This window comes from Chionomys nivalis, chromosome 19 (assembly GCF_950005125.1).
Source record: "Chionomys nivalis chromosome 19, mChiNiv1.1, whole genome shotgun sequence".
In the NCBI taxonomy this organism is placed as follows: domain Eukaryota; kingdom Metazoa; phylum Chordata; class Mammalia; order Rodentia; family Cricetidae; genus Chionomys; species Chionomys nivalis.
Window position 1 is genome coordinate 53,151,175 of NC_080104.1, and position 19,983 is coordinate 53,171,157.

General features: G+C 50.4%; 1 protein-coding gene across 1 annotated transcript in view; it reads left to right on the forward strand.

The window, feature by feature from the left end:
* The window catches only part of Bcr (BCR activator of RhoGEF and GTPase), a 115,741-nt gene that overhangs the window by 55,896 nt on the left and 39,862 nt on the right, over positions 1–19,983 (forward strand). Inside the window, exons 2-7 of the mRNA XM_057794646.1 lie at positions 5,101–5,282; positions 11,140–11,244; positions 11,558–11,743; positions 14,634–14,741; positions 16,097–16,157; positions 19,651–19,703. Coding sequence (XP_057650629.1) covers positions 5,101–5,282; positions 11,140–11,244; positions 11,558–11,743; positions 14,634–14,741; positions 16,097–16,157; positions 19,651–19,703 — 695 coding nt within the window. The remainder of the gene's footprint in view (positions 1–5,100; positions 5,283–11,139; positions 11,245–11,557; positions 11,744–14,633; positions 14,742–16,096; positions 16,158–19,650; positions 19,704–19,983) is intronic.

Consider the following 19,983-nt stretch of genomic DNA (forward strand, 5'->3'; position numbering starts at 1 on the left):
TACCCTACTTCCTGTAACTTTCCGCGTATCTGCTGGATGCCCCGTGTGAATGGAACCGTGATGAGTGACCCTTTCTGTCTGTCAGTGGCTCTGACTATGGAACATAGCATCCTCGAGGGTCATCCGTCTTGTAGCTGACGTCAGAACATCTTTCCTTTAAAGCTCATAGACCATTGTAGAAAATGAGTATTTGGATTGATTCCACTCTTTGACCAGGGCGTAACTTCACTCTTGGGTTTTGCCAGCGGTGGGGCTCTACCCAGGCTGTGCACATGCCAGGCAAGCTTCCTGCCGCAGCCACTTGCGGCTCCTTGACTGTTGTGAACAGCGGTTTCTGTGAACATCATGACACAAGTGTTTGTTTAAACATCAGAGTAAACAACTTTCCAGTCTCCTTGGTCACGTAGGTAGTAGAATTGCTGGGTCATGTGGTTATCAGCCCAGGATTTTAGGGATACCTTCGCTTTGGAATGTGTTTGGAAAGTGGCAATAATAGGCACTCGAGGTCAAGCCTAGGGCCTCAGCATGCTAAACTGTATCTCTAGACCCGCCCCCCTTTACCTTTCATTTTAGATAGGGTCTCTCACTATGTTGCCCAGACTGGTCTTGAAGTCACTTCATAGCTCAGGCATGCCTGAGCCTATAATCATCCTGCATTCGCTTCCCCAGTGATGGGATAACAAGCCTATTTCAACAGGCTCGTGTGTGTGTGTGTGTGTGTGTGTACACGTATGTACCAAGCGCCTTGCTTACACTCAGCAGACTTTCTTTCCCTGCTCATGAAGTTCAATTCTGTGCTGCTTTGGTATCTATATTTAGCGTAAGTGGGCTTCCTCCCATGACAAGCAGGTCTCGGTCACTCTTCCAATTGTGCAATTGTTTCACAATTTCCCGCCTTCCACCTCCTTCCAGTTCCTGCAATGTCTGCCTTATATAACCGCCTCCCAGTGACCACTTCCCTAGGTAGTCGTAGAGCAGGTGGATAGACCAACTAAATTTGTCATCCTAACCACACATGTCACACAGATGGCAAAGCTAGGCCTTAGTGACACCCTAATAGTGCCAGTGTGCTTTAAACCTACCAATTAAAACCCCATTAGGAAAATGTTTGGATACCACCCTGGGCCAATAAGGCTGATGCGTTAATATGTCCTCCTGCTCCTCCTTCCTGCTTTCTCTCGCCATACTCTCTGACCTCTCTGCGTGTGGACCCCAGGCACACTGTGTGCACCCTCAGGACCTGCTGGGTGTTGCTTCATCGGTGACGGAACTCCCTGCATCTTACAGGGTTTTAAATTACAATAGTCATAGGTGGACTTGAATGTAGTCAGGCTCCAAAACTCTGTCAGAAAAATGGTGATCTGGAAATCCATGCCCACCGAGGTGTCTGCATACATCCACAGAATGTGCGAAAGATTGCAACACCATGAAGAGGCGTGGGAAGTGCCTGGCAAAGGGTAGCAAGTAGGTGTTTTCCACCCTGCTTCTTGTAAGACCTGAGGCTTCCCGGTTGTTAGGAAATTTAGCTCCGGGTAGCGCCTTGGTTACTGTGCAAGGTACTGCTCCAAGCTGAAGGAAGACCCCTGGAGGTGACCGACCTCACGGTCCTTGTTTACGGTCATCTTCCCGAGCTGTAGTCAACTTGGGGTTCACAAGGTTCTGGGAGAAGGCTGTAGCCTGTAGCTTGTGATCACAGGTCCAAAACTGGCTCTAACTGTGGTGAGACTTGAACCTGCATGCCCTGCAGATTTCTAAGCCTATAGTGGAGAGGTCTGCCTGCCCAAGGATGTGAACAGCTGTCTGTAGAAACAGCCAACACCAGCAATGTGCAGCTTCAGTTTGCCTTCAACCCTGGAGAGAGTGCAGAGCTGGGAGGAGGGTAGGAACTGGGGAAGCCTTCCTGTCATGGCTGGATATCTGATCTACTCTCACGTCTGTAAATATGGGGGGGGATTACTCTGCTGCAGCTGAGCTGCCGCCCCAGCCCCAGTTCTCCCCAGAGCCCCCTCACTCTTCCTCTTAAATCCAGTGTGTTAAAATGAATGGGTTACCTGGCCCCCTCGGTCTGTTTTCGTGGTCTGAGTAGGCAGGGCTAAGAACATGGCCATGTTCCTTCTGAGTTCAGATGCCCAGCTCCTCAGAGGGTGGGACACAGCTTGCTTCCTGGGTCACCCGCGACTCAGGCAGCAGGAGGAGCAACTTGAGGAATATTGATTATCATCTGAAAAGATGCCTTAGGAAAAGAGCAAGATGAGCATAAGATTCTTAGGAATGTTTAGCTGACACTGGGCCCTTGTCTGTGCTGTCTCTGGTGAAGGGTCCAGTCCCACTGAACACTGCAAGCTAGGGCCTGGGTGTGTACTTGAGTTGCTAGAGTGTTAGCCAGCCTTGGGTGTGCTCCCCAGCACCACAGAAATCTAGTAGAGGGTTGCAGGCCTGGGATCTCAGTGCTTACAGATGGAGGCAGGAAGTCCAGAAGTTCAAGGTCACCCTCTGCTTCACAGGGAGTTGTTGGAGGACACAGGCCAGCTTGAGATACGTGAGGCCCTGTTTCAGCAAACTGGAAGGAAGGAAGGCCTCGCGAGCTAAGAATGGTTCAAAGAGGGGCTACAGGTGGCCAACAAGCTTTGTCAGCCAGCCTTGAGGTGTGTATGGGTGGGGGTGATAAGTGCCTTTGTGGGACTATGTTATTTCCTGTAAGTAGAACTTCACTAGCCACGAGGCTCTCGCAGAATGGACCCCTCAGTCCTTGTGCTGCAATTGGATTGGAATAAAGGGGGTGTGGGCTGTGGGTCGAGTTCCTCAGGTCAGGACCACCAGGCCTCGATGGTAATCACTGTTCACAGTTGCCCATTCTTGTCCCTGGACTGGCCTGCTATCCTATGGTCTCAGGCTAGGACTTATTGTGAACATGGCAGCCATGATAGCTGATATTACAGCATCCTGTGTCTCTCAACGGTGTACCCCACTGCTTGGCAGCATCACCCGGGAGCTTTGAAATGCAGCCAGGGCCAGCACCCCGATTCTCACCTCCAACCCCGACTTAAATTTTGTGATAAGATCACTTTTGTATCTCTGACTGCCCTGGAATAGACGAGGCTAGCCTCAGACCTACAGAGATTCACTTTCCTCTGCCTCCCAGTGTTGGAGTTAAAGGTGCATGCAACCATACTGGGCTTAACACCCTCATTCTTTTTTTTTTTTTATTCTTTTTTAATTAAAATTTCCACCTGTTCCCCGTTTCCCATTTCCCTCCCCTCCTCCCAAATATTGCCCCCTCCCCCCAGTCCCCTCCCCCTATCCCCACTCCTCTTCTCCTCCCCCCACACCATACCCCCTCCCTCTCGATACTGGAGAGCAGTCCAAATTCTCTGCCCTGCGGGAAGACGAAGGTCTTCTATCTATGTCCAGGAAGGTGAGCGTCTAAACAGGCTAAGCGCCCACAAAGCCAGTTCATGTATTAGGATCGAAACCTAGTGCCATTGTCCTGGGCTTCTCATCAGCCTTCATTGTCCGCCATGCTCAGAGAGTCCAGTTTCAACCCATGCTTATTCAGTCCCAGACCAGCTGGCCTTGGTGGGCTCACAATAAATCAGTTCCACTGTCACAGTGGGTGAACACCCTCATTCTTATAGAGGCTTCCTAGAGGACTAGCAGGTAACTAGGGTCATGACCAGCTTGGCTGTCTGGTCTGGTATCTGGCACTGTGCTGGTTGCCATGCTAACCTACCACATGCCCTAACCGTCCACTAAAGTTGTTTTGCAAAGGGTAGGCCACAGTTTGCCTCTGTGTGTATGTTCACTGGAAGGTCTTAGCAAAAGGTTACTACTATAAATAGTAGCCTGGGGCAGGGTGGGGCTGGGGGCAGTCCAGGGTCATGCTTGAGCTTTCCCTGGGTTTGCCAACAATTAGTACAGAGGACTGTGGTCTTTTTGCCCGTTGCATCCCCATAGGTAGGTATATAGGGAACATACAAGGGTATCCTTGCATTTGGGGTTCTTCTAGCCAGGTCCCCTCTCTATGATAAGCCCCTGTCTGTCTTCTCATCGCCCTCAACAGAACACTTCTATGACCCTAATTCCCTTTACACCCGGAAACCCTTAAGTTTTCTGTGGATGCCACCTGGGTATAGTGCAGCGTTAGCTCCGGTTCGGCGTCATCTTCCTGGAGATGGTACAAGGTCCTGCAGGTTAAGGGCTCAGCCCCATAATACCAGCTCCCCCTCACTCCACCATCTCCAAGCCCTGGGTTTCTCTTCAACCATATAAATGAAGAAAGGGAGGAGGAGCGGCTCACAACCCATCTTTCATAACTCTGTCATCGATGCAGAGATGGCCAGTGGCAGAAGATAGGGAAAGAGTTGCCTAACTAGACTTTCAGTTTCTGATTAAAAATAAAACAAAAGAGGAACCACTCAGAACGAGTGAGAGGAAAGAGATGCATGAGGCGAGTTATATGGTGGGATGGCCTAGAATGTTTTCCTGTGGCTTGGTGGCCAAGACACTCTCCCAACCCTGCCTTTTAGGTTTCTCTAGAAGTTTCATTCTATAGGCTTGACGGATTATGCCACTGACCTCAAATGATCGGCTCAGGCTTCAGCACCCTTCCTTTCCATAGAGGGTTGGGGTCATGACTGAAAGTTCCAACTCTCTAACCTCAATCTCAGTCCTCCCTTCCACTCACCCCAACAACCAACCCCCATCCTGAGCTACCCAATCATCTCACAAACATGAAATATAGTTATCAATTTGGAGCGCCTAATGGTCTTAGGAGCCATGTCCTAGAAAAGTGTGTGTGTGTGTGTGTGTGTGTGTGTGTGTTTACCAAGACCAGATGTTACCTGTTTGTCCACTATGCCGTCCATTTCCCAGGGACAGTCTTGGCTACTCTTGTATTTTCTGGATACCCCTTCTCACCCTGTGTCTTTGGCTAGTACTAGGTCTTGAGACTGGTGGCCTTGTACCTAAAACCCCCGAGAGATGCCTATTTGCGGCCTGAGATAGTGTCAGCTTGGGCCCTTGCATGGACAGTTGAGCCGTAGACGCCCCTGAAACAGCCCTTTGGCTCTCGTTAACACGGTCGCTTCTCTGTACACACAGATTCCTCGTTCGGCACACCACCTGGGTACGGCTGTGCCGCAGACCAGGCCGAGGAGCAGCGCCGGCACCAGGATGGGCTGCCCTACATCGATGATTCGCCTTCCTCCTCTCCACACCTCAGCAGCAAAGGCAGAGGCAGCCGTGACACTCTGGCCTCAGGAGCCCTGGAGCCCAGCAAAGCGGTGAGTCTGGGAGGTCCACCTGCTGAGAGTGTGGGGTAGATGTGAAATCCACCTGGGGCACTGAGCTCCACTCTGGACAAGGTCATAGCTTCCATGGACAGGCCTTCTGAAAAGCAACTCCTAGTTCAGAGACATGTCGCAAAGAGGTGATGGCACCATTAGACAAACCACAGAAAACTGCTTTCTTGATATATGTCAAGTAGAGGGAGACAGCCCTCTGTATACATTCTGCAGGGAGGTCATGGATTGCTTTGTAAACTCAGAGAGGCGAGTTGCGTGGGTTCTTGAAGCTAAGAATAGTCATGCCAGAGCATGCAAGCAGGAATTGCATGGTGGCCCCAGCTGTAGTGCTTGGCTAGGCTGATGTTAGCCCTGGTCCTGTACTCAAGGAGTGTTATACTAACTCACTTTTCAACAGAGGAGGTGCTGACAGTGGTTTGGTTTGACCAAGGTCTTTCCCAGTGAGTTCTTACTTAACCTTCACCAACAGTCCTAAGGGACTTGCCTTGGTGTCACCTTCATGTCACCAATGCGTAGCTGAGGTCAGTTGTTGGTTTTCTCTCAGGTCATGTGACTAGTGAGTAATGGGACATCTGAAAGATGATCTAACCACATTCCCAAGTAGCATCCTCGGTGGGCCAGCCTTCTTCTTCAGGAACATCACTCTGAGGTGCTTGCAGGCTGGACAGGGCAGTTTGCAGAGTGAGTCTACCCAACCAGCATAGTGTCCTGACCCATTCTGTGGACCTGTGGCTAGGACTGTGTTGCAGGTGACTTTCTTAGTGGTGTACTGAGGCAGGGATGTGCTCCTCTTGCCATTGGAGCAAGGACACCGCCTGTGGTGACTTTAATGGTCAGTTTGATGCAGTGAGGATCATATTAGAAGAGTGTCTCGGCGGGGATTGTCTGGATTCGGATAGCCCATGGGGGGGTATCTAATTATGCTAAGTGATGTAGAAGAACCTGCTCACTGTGGACAGCTGGACAGCATTATTCCCTGGGTTGGCAGCCTAAGGGACTAGCCACCTTGACTTTGTGAGTGTGAGCCAAATAAGCCCTTCATCCCAGAACTTGCCCCTTTCTGGTGTGCATGTTATCAGGGCAACAATGAAGATAGCTCCGTTCGCATCTTGGATTCTTCCTTCTTGGGCTGAGTGATCTCTGTTGCTCCAGAGCAGTTTCTCCTCGTCTTTGGCTCTTTTGTCTTTCCAGCCCCTCTGCTTACCTTGGGTTTGAATGGTTTCTACCCTGGGTATAAGCATAGGAATGAGAGCAGGCCTTGGGGTCATGGCTCAGATTCTAGAGTTCACACCCAGCATGCACCTGACCCTGGCTTCCACCGCCAGCGTCACACTTTCCCGCATTCCTGTCATAAAGCCCAGGAAATGTGTTTTTCCTCCACAGTTGCTTTGCTCTGGGGCTGACGCCTTTGTTGAAAGGTTGTTTTCTTTTTATGGGCCTGTGATTTCTAATGGTGCTGATGCCGAGCAGATTCCTCTTTCTGAAACTCGAGACTGAGAAAGGAAGCCAGTGTGTGACCTGTGCCTGCTCCTTGTTGCTTATGTCCCTGTCCAGCCATCCCTTGAGAGGAAGCTGATCTGCCTCTCTGTACCCCAAGCCCTATCCAGGTTGGCCTCTATCCTGCTACTCTCCTGATGTAGCATCCAGTTCAGGGGCTCATCCCTGTAGATTCCATGCAGAACCTTGTCTGCCTTCTCCAGCCCCCGCAAGAGTCCATAAAACACCACCCATGTTGCGTTTTTGGCAGGATGTTACACTTCTGCACATGCGTACGACTCTGCAGTTCCCCCAAGTATTCCGCCAGAGCAGGTGGTGGGATATGTCCTGAAGGAGGGTTGACATGTCACCTAGTCTTGTTCCAGCGGCCCTCCAGTTAGGTGTTTAATGCATACGACTCTAAGGGTAGACACCCATCTTGGTGCCGGTGGCAGGCACCGCCTTCGCTCTCTGATTTCACTTCTTAGCTTCCTTAGGGAATGTGATGGGTTTGAAGTCAGAAGCACCCCACCCTGCTGCCTAAGGTTCTTTTACCTCCCAAGTCCTGGTTTGTTCCCTGCTGCCAGGCTCACACCTTTTGGGCTACTGAGCATTAAGAACGCTTCTCAGGGGGTGCCATGGCAACACATAAGCTCTGTGGAGCTTCTGGGTTTCGGGGGATCTCTGGGAGCATCCACCCCAAGGAGTTAGGTAGGTATTGAATTGGGGTGGGGCAGAGACCTGGCACCCCTGACCCTGGGAACAGCAAGGTCTTCGGTGGGTTTATTGAGACAGAGTCAGGTCTGCATGCTGGGATCTCCCCTTCTGATGGACTAGTCTGCTGTGAAAGTCAGGCCTTCAGAGTGCTTTCAAGCTCGCCTCTGGGGCCGTATCTAGGCTATTACTCTGACTAGAAGAGGGCCCCTGGTCCAGCTGCTATGCTGGTTTTGAACTTACAGAGCAGAGAAAGCTGCACCCTGCCTGATTGGTCAGTGGGCTCCCCTGGGAGGAGTCTTGAAAGACTTCCTAATGGACCAGCCTTCAGCTCACCTGTGGGCTTGATAGCATTTGTCACCTTGTCACCGTGAGCCTAGTTTGTGTCTCTCCATTCTTGGTTGCCTGTTTCTGAACTCCAGTTAGGCATAAGGGCTTCTCCTTCCAGTTGCCCAGCTTTCTCGTAGAAGGAACCTCCCTGCCTTCTTCTGTGCCCCATTCCCTTTTCTGTGAGGCAGAGTGGGCTGCTTGTGTTGCCGCCAGCACTGTTCTGATCCCCAGAAGACTGTCCGTCTAAGGTTCCTCTTCTCGTGGCCTGTCTCCGTCCACCGCAGCACCACTCCTGGGCCAGAGAGCCTCACCCTTTGGAATAAGGAGAACCGGACTTGGCGCCATCCTGCTTGCACAGTGTTTCCTCCTGGCTTTCCAAACTGCGTGGGTGGAATGAGGCACCAGGCTTCCACCAGGCACTCCCATCCATGCAGGCAGCAAGCAGCAGCCTATGCTGGGCAGAGCTGTCACTGGCCCTGCTGACCTCCCCAGGCCCCACTGTCCCCCTGGAGCTGGCAGTAGCAAGATTGTTCTCAGAGCAGGAGAGCTGGGTGTAGGGTGGCTGCTGCTGTCAGAAGGCCTGCCATTTCCCTGATCTCTTCCCTCGTGTGGGATAGGTGCATTGTCTACACAGTGGGAGGCTGTGCAGAGACAAGAGAAAAGTGCTTCTCCGAGGACCTGCTGTTTGCACTGGGCTGAGACCTGGGCACCACGCCATCAAATCCTGCCTATTTGGGCCTCATGGGCAGTGATTAACGAGCTCAGCTGACAGTCCTGGATTTCTGGGACCTGCTTGTTTCCCAGCAAGAATACCGAGACTCCAAAGGGGCCCTTGGGGTTTCATAAAGATGAGGCCCAAACTAGGACCTGGCCAGGTCTTTTAGATTTGATGGTGAAAGGAATCTTTTTTTTTTTTTTTTTTTTTTTTTGGTTTTTCGAGACAGGGTTTCTCTGTGGTTTTGGAGCCTGTCCTGGAACTAGCTCTTGTAGACCAGGCTGGTCTCGAACTCACAGAGATCCACCTGCCTCTGCCTCCCGAGTGCTGGGATTAAAGGCGTGCGCCACCACCGCCCGGCTTGGTGAAAGGAATCTTAACTGAGCACTGTATGTTCCAAGCACAGGAATTTCCAAGTTCAGGCACAGCTGTGCCCTGGAGGCTCCTATCTGTGGAAGCTATTGCCTGGTGTTTGCTGAAGGGACCCATTTGGGTGGGTTAGTTCCTTGGAGCAGTGGCTGCCACATTTGCTTGTTCACAGCTTAGATACACAAACACACACACACACGACACACTATAAAGCTGCAGTGACTGCCACCTACACACATTTGCATGTTCACAGCTTAGATACACACACACACACACACTATAAAGCCATAATTCAAGAAAGTTTCTTAGGAAATCAGATGTCAGTGACAATGTGATACAAGCCCCCAGGGATCCAGGTAGGCAGTTTACATCCAGGTGGGGGCGAGGCTCCCTGAGCAACGTAGGCTCCTGACCCTGGGCTCTTCTGGATGAGCTCGCAGTCTAACCCATGAAATACTTCCCTCTTACAGGACTTGGGAGCTGGACAGGACCAGTGGAGTTATTATGACATAGAGGGTCCTAATGTCCTACTGCAGAGGCCCCCAAAGGCCTGAGCTGGCCTCAGGCAGGTCCTTCCTTGAACCCAGTCTCATTAGGGCTTATATAGACCCCAGGCAGTAAGCGCTACTATCCAGACATTTGTGGCCACCACATGTGGGAAGTAAGAGCAGGATGCAGGTCAGCATCATATTGTATAGGATTGCCCTTCATCCCGAGACGTCAGCATTGCTGGCATTTTCCTTTAATGATTTAGGAAAGTGAGTCATGGAAGGGTCACTGCTCCCGTTCTAAGCCCAGGAGGTGGGGTAATAGGGCTCTTGTGAGTTTGCTCTTGAGCAAGGAAACTGGAGGAGTGGGCGGGGCTTTTAATATCCCATTACCTTCCATGGATGTAAGGCTCCTCCCCTTACTGGCATCTCCCTCTGCCTGTAGGTGGGGTTGGTTGGCCAGGTGCCACACAGTAGTTCCATGGGCATGGCCAGCCTCTGACATCACTTGTGACTGGGGAGTGAAGCAGGGAGTGGCCAGGAAGTCCAGGCACTTTTTGTTGCCTTTGGCACTGCCGTCACTATTGCTTTGTGAGGTGAAAACACCACAAGCCAGGCTGCTTGAACAACAGAAATGTACTTTCTCATAGGCGTTAGGGGCTGGGAGGCTGAGCTCAAGTTGTCACAGGGTTGTTTTCTTCTGTGTCTTCTCTCCTGAATCTGTGAATGGTTATGCCTAGCTACAGCTGGACCAAATGTCTTCTATGTGCTATGTGTGCGTAGCTACAACTGGACCAAACATCTTCCATGTTCTTATGGAATACGAGTTACACTGGCTTAGAATCCACTCTTCTGACTTCATTTCAGCTTCTTTAAATACAGTCACATCCTCAGGCCAGGGGGCTCAGGACTTCAGTATAGGAGTTGGGGGATGTGACACACTTCAGTCCACATCAGCTGACGTCAGCACGTGGTCTTCCAGGTTATGCAGCTGCACCTCTATGTCAACAGCCAACAATGTGTCAGCTCTGGCTTGGTGAAACAAAGGCAGTAGAGCGTCACAGTTTTCATGTGGGAAGTTGACAAAGCTTGGGTGCTTTGCCTAGAGCCTGCTTGCAAGAGCATCCCTACAGCAAGGTTAGAGAAAGCTGAGTGAGACAAAAGTCCTGAGCCTGGAGGGGCCGCGCTCCCCAGGAGACACACAGCTGCAGCAGTCAAGACAGGGCAGCATGGTGAGGACCAAGTGGATGCTGCTGCCTAGGAGCCTGGTTGGTCCAAGATTCAAGTGTCAGTGACAGTCAGGAAACCCGGGTGAGGCACACCTCAGGTGAAGGGCAAGGAGCAGCAGATGTTTTTGATAGCAGGAGTCTGGATGGACAGACAGTAGGCTCTGATGTACGCCAGCTCAGCCCTCCTGGAGCATCCCTTGGGCTTCCTGTGTGCCATGCTCACCTTGGGTCAGAACCTCCTTTTCCTTCCATGTGTGGAAGGCAGCCACTCCATGGTCCCAGGCACAAGGCAGGAAGGAAGGAGGTCCTGCAACCTCTTAGCATCCAACTTCTCCTTTCCTAGGCTGTGGGGGCTAAGGCCATCCTTGGCTGGATGACCATCCAGATTTTAGTGACTAGTAACTACGATGGCTAAATGGGTGCCAGGGCTCTTGGGCCCTTCCTCTTCCTTCTTGGTGGACTGTCTCCAGCTTGTTCTTCGGGGGGAGCTGATATCTCTGCTTCTCTTCCTGCAGAGCGAGCTGGACTTGGAAAAGGGCTTGGAGATGAGAAAGTGGGTTCTCTCGGGAATCCTGGCCAGCGAGGAGACGTACCTGAGCCACCTGGAGGCTCTGCTATTGGTGAGCACGCCCTGCTGGGATTGACCTCCCACCTTTCTCCAGACATTTGAACTTCTCTAGGAGCTGGGAGGTATTGACGGAAGGCCTCTGTTGCCAGGTTTCCCCTTGCTTTTAATTTTTCCTTGGAATTTGAAAATGGTCAAGCCAGGATGTAGTCCAGTGGTAGAGCACTTGTCTGCCCACCATGCCCAGGGTCCCTCTTGGACCTGATCATGACACCAAAGAAATAAAGTCTATGTCGCATAACCACCGCGAAGCATCTAGCCAATGGCAAAACCTGTCACCTCGTCACTTCACCTGTGCCGTTCTCTAGCCCATGAAGCCTTTGAAAGCTGCTGCCACCACCTCGCAGCCGGTGCTGACCAGCCAGCAGATTGAGACCATTTTCTTCAAAGTACCTGAGCTCTATGAGATCCACAAGGAGTTCTACGACGGGCTGTTCCCCCGCGTGCAGCAATGGAGCCACCAACAGCGTGTGGGTGACCTCTTCCAGAAGCTGGTGAGTGACTTCGACATGCTGGCACTTGTGACTAGGTTTGTCCCATGGGCTTGTGCCACAAGGAGACAGTAAAAAGGAGAGTGTGGGGCTTGTCTGTTTAGTACCAAAGGGCAGGCCACTGGGAGAGAGAGCCTGAGGGACACATTGCCAACCCAGCCTGAGTCCGGTGAGTACGATGTCTTATTCTTCTTGGCTTCCTACAGTTTTGCTTGGGGTTTCCAGTGTCCATACAGATCAGGCTGCCTTTGGGACCAAAATGGCTTTGCTACCCAGCACGCTGGGCTCTTAGTGGAGAACAGAGTGTGGCTAGGGAGGGCATTGCACATGAAAGCACAGTGTGGGGCTTGGTTATAAGTCAGCCCCTGCATCTGCAGGTTCTCATCTGCAGACGGAACTAACCAAGGGCTGAAAAACTTATGTATGTACTGAACATGCACAGGCTTTTCCTTCTCATTGGTCCCTAAACAATCCAGCGTAACGGCCATTTATGTAATGATGACATTGGATTAGACCTAGAGATGATCGAAGTGTATCTGGGTCAGTGGTACCTATCTGAGCTGTTTGGGAGGCTGAAGCATAAGATTGCTTGAGCCCAGGAATTTATGGAAACAACCTAGGCCAGCGGAGTGAATAAGCAAAGGGAGAAAGAGGGATGTGTAACTAGGAGCCTTCACAGAGAAGCATGGACCAGGTGACAGCCACAGGCTGTGAGGAAGCTGGCTTCCTACAGAGCTGGGTCTCTGACACAAAGGGGTGGAAGATGTGCCCAAGGGGCATGCGCCATCTTACCTGCACTGAGACGGCCCTGTAAGACAGGTACTGTTTTCAAAGCTATTCAGCAAGGAAAGAGGATATTTCTCATAAAAGAATACATTTGTCTGCCATGAGGGGCCATAAAAACCAAAGGACAAGGGGTGTTAGACAACACAACAAGAAAAATTATTATTTATTATTTAATAATAAATTTAATAATAATTTCTTGCCAGCTTTTCTTAACTTAAAATGTCTACCTTTTGCCTCTGGGGTTTTACCATTCTCTTACTTTTTTTTATTCTGATTCTGTTAGAATAATAAATAAATATTCTGTTAGACAACAGAATAAGGGTTTCCGGAAGGCTTTTAACATCCCATTACCTTCCATGGATGGAGTAAAGAGTTATATGGACCTCCTCCATCTTTGGTGCCTTCCCAAGAGCCCTGGACTCCTGGGTTAAAGCAGTGGGTACAGAAGTTCTGTTCCTGAAGTTCGCTTTCAGTGCATGGGGTTTTGTTTTTGCTTGATGTCCTCATCCCTACTCACTCTCTGATGGAGGATCCAGTTCTGTCCTATGTTATATATGTGTTTGGCTAGGATGTCTCTTTAGCCGCCATCTGTCTGTCTTAGCTCCTCGATCTGACATTTTTCTGAAGGGCCCAGGCTGCTTTGAGTTTGTCAGCTATGTCTTCAGACCTTTCTGGTAAAGAATGACCACAGTAGGGATCCGTGTCCATCACTGGACATCTTGTCTAGATACTGGCCACCTCCATTTTTGCTGTTATTATGCAGCTCCAGTTTTTGGTTACCAAAAACATCAGATTTTTTTTTTTTCAGAATTTCTCATACCTGAAAGATGTAAGCCCCTTAGGCAAAGAGGAAAGAAAAGAAAAAGCCGTGAACATGGTCCCCTTCCAAAATTCTCCAGACTGCAAGCCACTCCTCTCCTGAGAGGCCATCATGAGCCCCAGGGCAGCTGGGAAGCCCTTACTCAGTGGTCTGCAAAGAAGGAGGGGGTCGAGGCAGAAAAGGCAATGCTTTGGGTCTTATGGACAACCTGGAATTCAAGGATACAGCCACTTCTCTGGGGTAGTTAAAAGTGTAGGAGCTAAGCGGGGTGTCTTCCAGTCCTTCCTCCAATACCCCATACCTTCTGTGCGAGCCCAATGGGAACATACCCAGTTTGGGCGGAGCCTATCCAGGGGCACCTGGTTTTATCTAGCAACTGGGATTGTCATCCCTGGAAGTAGGGAAGCTCATATAAATGCAAATGCCCATGGGAATGACATTTAGGCTCCACACAGAGAAAAAGTCCAGGAACAGCAAATGCATCAGGCTTCTAGCTCCTGGGCAGCCACTGTGGGAGGCTCAGCCCTCCCCGGCGTGACTGGCCTGTGTCCGCATGCTGCTCCTGTGAGCACTAGCTTTTTCCTTGTTGCCCCAAAACGATGTGAGACCCAGAGATAACCATGGTGGTGACAACCTCCCCTCCCCCCGATCTACCCATGGAAACCATGGCTTAATTTCGGGCGTGTCTGAGCAGAAGCCCAGCGAGGAAACCCTCTATTCATGTCTTCAATCACATAAAGAACAAACAAAATGTGGCTCACCTCGCGGCTGGCAGGCTTTCCACCTGCCGGGTATATAAGAGCCAGGTGCCCCTGTGGAGTCTAGGAAAGGGAGCTAGTCATGGGAGCTCCTCTTACTGGCCAGCCAGACTGTTGTTTACCTGCCTGACAGGATCAGATACAAGCACAATACCACGGTTACCAGGGGGGCCTCCTCCATCTCACCTGCGTGGAAGCATTTATCTGCATTCTCACCTCAAGTTTAAGCCGCTCCTCGTGACACCCTTTGTTGCATTTGGGGTGGGAGGAATAAGGATCTCTGAAGGGAACCATTACCTGTCCAAGGCTGTGACTCACTTCTCAACATGTCGTTTTCGGAGAGGGAATCGTGCTTGGTGTGTGGGGAGGTGAAGCAGGTGGGAGGGAAGAGCTGACGTTCCTGCACCCCGCGTGCTGTCTCTTACCTGGGTTCTCTCCAGAGCGATGCTCACGAGCCCAGTCCTCGGGGAGGCAGGGAACAACTTCCTCTCCCACCTCTGTCTCACCCTCCCCTCCTTCCTGTCCGCAGGCCAGCCAGCTGGGTGTGTACCGAGCCTTCGTGGATAACTATGGCGTGGCCATGGAAACCGCGGAGAAGTGCTGTCAGGCCAACAGTCAGTTTGCAGAAATATCTGAGGTAATGAGGGAGCGCCCTGACGCCGTGCAGACCAGAGCGCTGCCGACTCCCACTCGTGTCTTCCCACTCCCGCCATGGGCTGTGGGCTGGTTGTTATGAGAACAAAGTATACCAGATTAAAGGCTGGGTATGAACCCCAGCTCTGACTCAGAGTTGGCCGGGTCATCTCCCTCGCAGGACACCGTTGTGATTCAACAGGAGCGGTCCTCACAGGGCCTCACAAGGCCCAGGGTCGGATTCAAGATGCCTTTATCTTTTCTCCATCGCTACTACAAACTGCTCGCTGTGTCCTTTGTAAAGACTAGAAATGTATTTGTTTGGAGGCCGAGAAGCCTGACCACACTGAGGTTCCTCTGTTAGGGATCTTCTCGCTCAGTCATCACAGGACAGGGTGTCACATGTAAGGACAGAACAGGCAGACTAACTCACTTGAGGTGTGCCCTCATGACCTCATCCAACCACCTCTTAAAGATCCCAACTTCAAGCTCAGTGTGTCTGGTAGGGGTTTATGTTCCCAGTACACGGGCCTTTTGGGGGGACACATCCCTTTATAATAAAGCAATTCATTTGTACATTATAGCGAGTACGTATGTGCATGTCCAATCATGAGACTGGCTGAAAGTAAAACATGCTATCCGTCTGGGGGTGCCCCACCCCTACCCCTACCGCACTGGCCATCACCAAAGGTGAGTGGGGACTTTTCAGAATGGCCAGCTCCTTGAACGCTGTTAAGCTGCTAGTAAGCACTTTGTGCAGAAGTCTCCGTCTCCGGGTCCATCTCTGTAGATGACTTTGTTCCCACAGGAGCCTTGGGCAGGGGAGTGGATTCTTACTGCACTCATAGATAGGAACCAGGGATGTGGCTTGCGGCAGCCTCACAGGGCAGGTACTCAGGACCCCTCAATGCCGGAGGTGCTGAGATTGAGAAAGCTTGTCTTAAGGGAGCATCCAGGGCAGTGGTTCTCAAGCTTCCTAATGTTTTGACCCTTTAGTACATTTCCTCGTATGGTAGTGGCCCCCAATCATAAAATTATTTTTGTTGCTACTCCATAACTGTAATTTTGCTACTGTTGTGAATCAAAATGTAAATTTCTATGTTCTCCAATAGTCTTAGGTGTCTCCTGTGAAAGGGTTGGTCTTCCTCCAAAGGGTCACGACCCACAGATTGAGAACCATTGATCTAGGGGACACCCTTTGTCCTCGTCTTTTCCATAGGTCATTGCTCAATCCATGTCTTCATTTGGTGGCTCAGAGTGCCCCCTGATGCTTGCTGCATACAGGGCTATCTGTGTTCAGGCTGTGGTGCCCAAGTTGCTTCTGCCATTCCGTGTGAGCATGTGCTCTTCTCTCTGCAGAACCTGAGAGCCAGGAGCAACAGAGATGCCAAGGACTCCACCACCAAGAACTCCTTGGAAAGTGAGTTCTCTCTGCAGAGGGTTCTCTTTGCCCTTGCGGTAGTGGCCACTTCCAACAGAGGGGATGTTGTTGGAAAGACACTACACCTCGTTGGGTCACCACTGTCATCTTCCTAGTTATGGACCTCAGGTAGTGAGTGAGGAGGAACAGAGACCAGCCTGGGACAGGGTAGGGCAGAAAGGATAAGGTCACTAACCGTGACACCAGGAAAACATTGTAGGAATTAGCAGGTACCTCAGTCTGCCAAGTTCACTGTGGGGCTGTGGGTAAAGGGCTTGCTGTCATGCCTGATGACCCGGTCCACATGGTAGAGAGCCAGTTCTCCAAAGTTATCCTACAAATTCCACATGCACACACACATGCCTGCTGTCCAGTGCACATGCATGCATATGCACACACAAAATTAATTAATTAATCTGTGTCTTTAGAAAGATAATATAGGTCTGGAGAGATGATTCAGGTTAAGAGTACTGACTGCTCTTTCAGAGGTCCTGAGTTCAATTCCCAGCACCCACATGATAGCTCACAACCATTTATCAGACCTGGTGCCCTTGGGCTAGGCACACATCTTTAATCCCAGCACACTGGAAGCAGAGGCAGGTGGATCTCTGTGAGTTCAAGGCTATCCTGATCTACAGAGTGAGTTCCAGAACAGCCAAGGCTACAATAAGAAACCCTGTCTCGAGAGAAAGAACAAAAAAAAAAGATCTGGTGCCCTCTTCTGGCATACAGGCAGAACACTATATACATAATAAATAAATCTTTCCAAAAAAATGGAAAAGATATTAAGGGTCTGGAGAGATGGCTCAGCAGTTAAAGGCCTTACAGCTCTTTCTGTTCCCAGCACTCACATGGCAGCTCATATAGACACAGTATTTTTTTAAAGAATCACATAATAAATATCACATATTAAAGTGTTACTAGGAAAGCCAGTGAGGTGGCACACCTATAATCTCAGCTTTCAGGAGACATTTAGGAGAAACTTACATTTGAGGCTGGCCTGGGATACATAGTGAGACCCTGTCTGACATTAAATACCACATTGTTGTGCTGTGCCTGGTGTGGGGACATTTGGCTGTAGTCTGAGATACTGGGGAGGCTGAGGTGGAGGAGAGCAAGTTTGGGGCGAGTCTGAGCAAGTGGGAGCCCATTTAAAAATATTTTTAATTTTTTCTAAAGATTTTTTTTTATTTTTGTTTTATGTGTATGTATGTATGAGGTATGTATGAATGAATGAATGTATGATGTATGTATGTATGTATGTATATATGTATGTACACCATGGGTGTGTGTAGTACCCAGAGGCCAGGAGAAGGCATTGTATGCCCTTGAACTGGAGTCAGAGGCAGGCAAGCGTGAGCTGCTGGGGAGCGAGCCCATGGCTTCTGGAAGAGCAGCAAGTGCTCTTAACCACTAAGCCACCGCTCCAGATCCCAAATACTCATATCAGCTATTATTTGTTGTTGTTACTAAATACTGGGGGTGTGTGTCTATGTGTGGGTATGTGCACGTGAGTGCGGTTTGGCCCATGGAGGCCAGAGGCAGTGGATTCCCCCAGGTGCTGGAGTTGCAGGTGGTTGTGGGTGCTAGGATCTGAACTTAGATCTTCTGGAAGAGCACCAAGTACACTTAACAACTGAGCCTTTCTCCAGTCCCCCAAAATACTTTTTAAAATGATTTTTAATTGTGTGTGTGTGTGTGTGTGTGTGAGAGAGAGAGAGAGAGAGAGAGAGAGAGAGAGAGTTAGGGAAGGAGACTGGGCACACTGGATCCCCTGAAGCTGGAGTTGCAGGTGACTGTGATCTTCCCAGTGTAGGTGGTGGGAAAAGCAGCATGCACTCTCTTTGATTTTTTTGATGACTCTCCTGGAACTAGCTCTTATAGACCAGGCTGGCCTCGAACCCATAGAGATCCACCTGCCTCTGCCTCTCAAGTGCTGGGATTAAAGGTGTGCGCCACCACCACCTGGCCAGCAGCATACACTCAAGTGCTGAGCCATCCCTTCAACCCCCTTAAATACCTTCTAAGAATATCATCATGTCTCCACTGGCCCTGAAAGGCGATTGCATTTTCTCTTCCTTTGTAGGTATTAATCTAGTTTCTGCTGCTGCCACTGAGTAGCACCACTGAGTTCTTTATTTTATTTTATTTATTTATTTCATTGGTCTTTGTAACAGGGTTTCACACTGTGCTCCAGACTTGACTGGAACTCACTGCTATCCTCCTAACTCAGCCTCCCAGGTGATGAGATCACTAATAAGATCCGCCGCACATGGCTTAACCGAGCACTCTATAAAAAATAAAGGTTTATTTGTTCTGGGGCTATAGCTTGATGGTATACACAGGGCCTGTTCTCAATCTCAAGTAACACACACAAGCACACAGAACTTAAAGGATGAGAAGGCTCAACGTTAAGCGGTTGCATCTAGTAAAGGCACTCTTGCCAGTGGGGACTCTGCAGAGTCCCAAGACAACATGGGCCATCACACAGCAAGGCAAGCAAGTATGCAAGAGATAGTTCAAATCAATAGCAAAGCAACTTCCATGATCATCCATGTATAGATGAATTCATTCACGGAGGCAGAGTCCAGTCATGTTTCAAAGCAAAAGCGCACCAACTATCAATAACAGAGAACAAGGCAAAGGCATCATCACATAAAGTACTTGTGTGGAGTGCAGGTAGGTAGGCAGGCAAGGGTTGAGCCCTGGAACATGTGTTTAACCTCTGCCTGTACTAATCAAAAAGTAGTAAGTTGCTTCTTGCTTGAATTGCTGGGCTGGTGTGAACAGTTAGGCTGGTGTGAACAGTTAGGGTTAGGCTGGTGTGAACGGTTAGGCTGGTATGAATAGGAGATGAGTTAGGCTGGTGTGAACAGGAGTAGTAATGAACAGCGGATATAGTTCTATTTCCCAGAGCTCACTCCCTAGCCCTTCCGAGTCCCAGCCTCCCTATCTATGAAACGGAGACAGCAGTGTGTGTCCAGTAGCAGTCACGGAAGTTATGTAAAGAAGTGTACCTGGCATGTTAGGAAGACTTAAGTGTCTGAGCTCATGTCTACGATGCTCATCACTGTGTGAGAGAAGCAAATATGGCCAAGGCTGGCCCTGGTGTCCCTAGATGCGTTCCCATCCCAGAGCAGCCACCAGATGTAGATCTCTTTTTGGATTTTGCCCATCTCAGATCCAGGCCATGGACTTTCAGAGCCGCATCCTGGTCTGCTACGGGGTAGGACTAGGGCCCTCACCATCCTCTTAGACAGTCCAAGGGCAGCCTCGCATCCATACCGAGCCTTTCCAGTTGCCCAGGCCTGAGCAGCAGCCCTGAACTCCAAGCCGGGAGCATGGCAGACAGATCCCAAGTTTGCCCTCATGGCCCTGCAGAGGGGAGGTGGGACTTCTCTTCCATCTTCTTGGCCTTGCAGCACCAGTGGGCAGGTAAGCGTTTTGTCTTCCCCAGGTGTGATCATATGTCCCCCCGCGTGTCTCTCCACAGATCTGCTCTACAAACCTGTGGACCGGGTGACAAGGAGCACACTAGTCCTGCACGTGAGTCCCATCATAGAGCATGACAGCTGCCTATCCAAGGCGGCCTGGGTCCTCTCCTTGTCCTCAGCTGAGGAAGACCTCTTCACCTGAGACTCCCTTGGGTCCCCTGTCTGGAGGTTGATGCTGGTCTTTCGCCCTCCTCCTCACCTGTGCCCAGCCATTCCCTTACCACACAGAATTATTGAGAATGCAGGACCTCCCTGGACGTTGCTGGGAAACAGCAGCACTATCTCCAGGTGCCCCCACTGGGACAGACAGGGAAGGAGCATCCTAACCCACG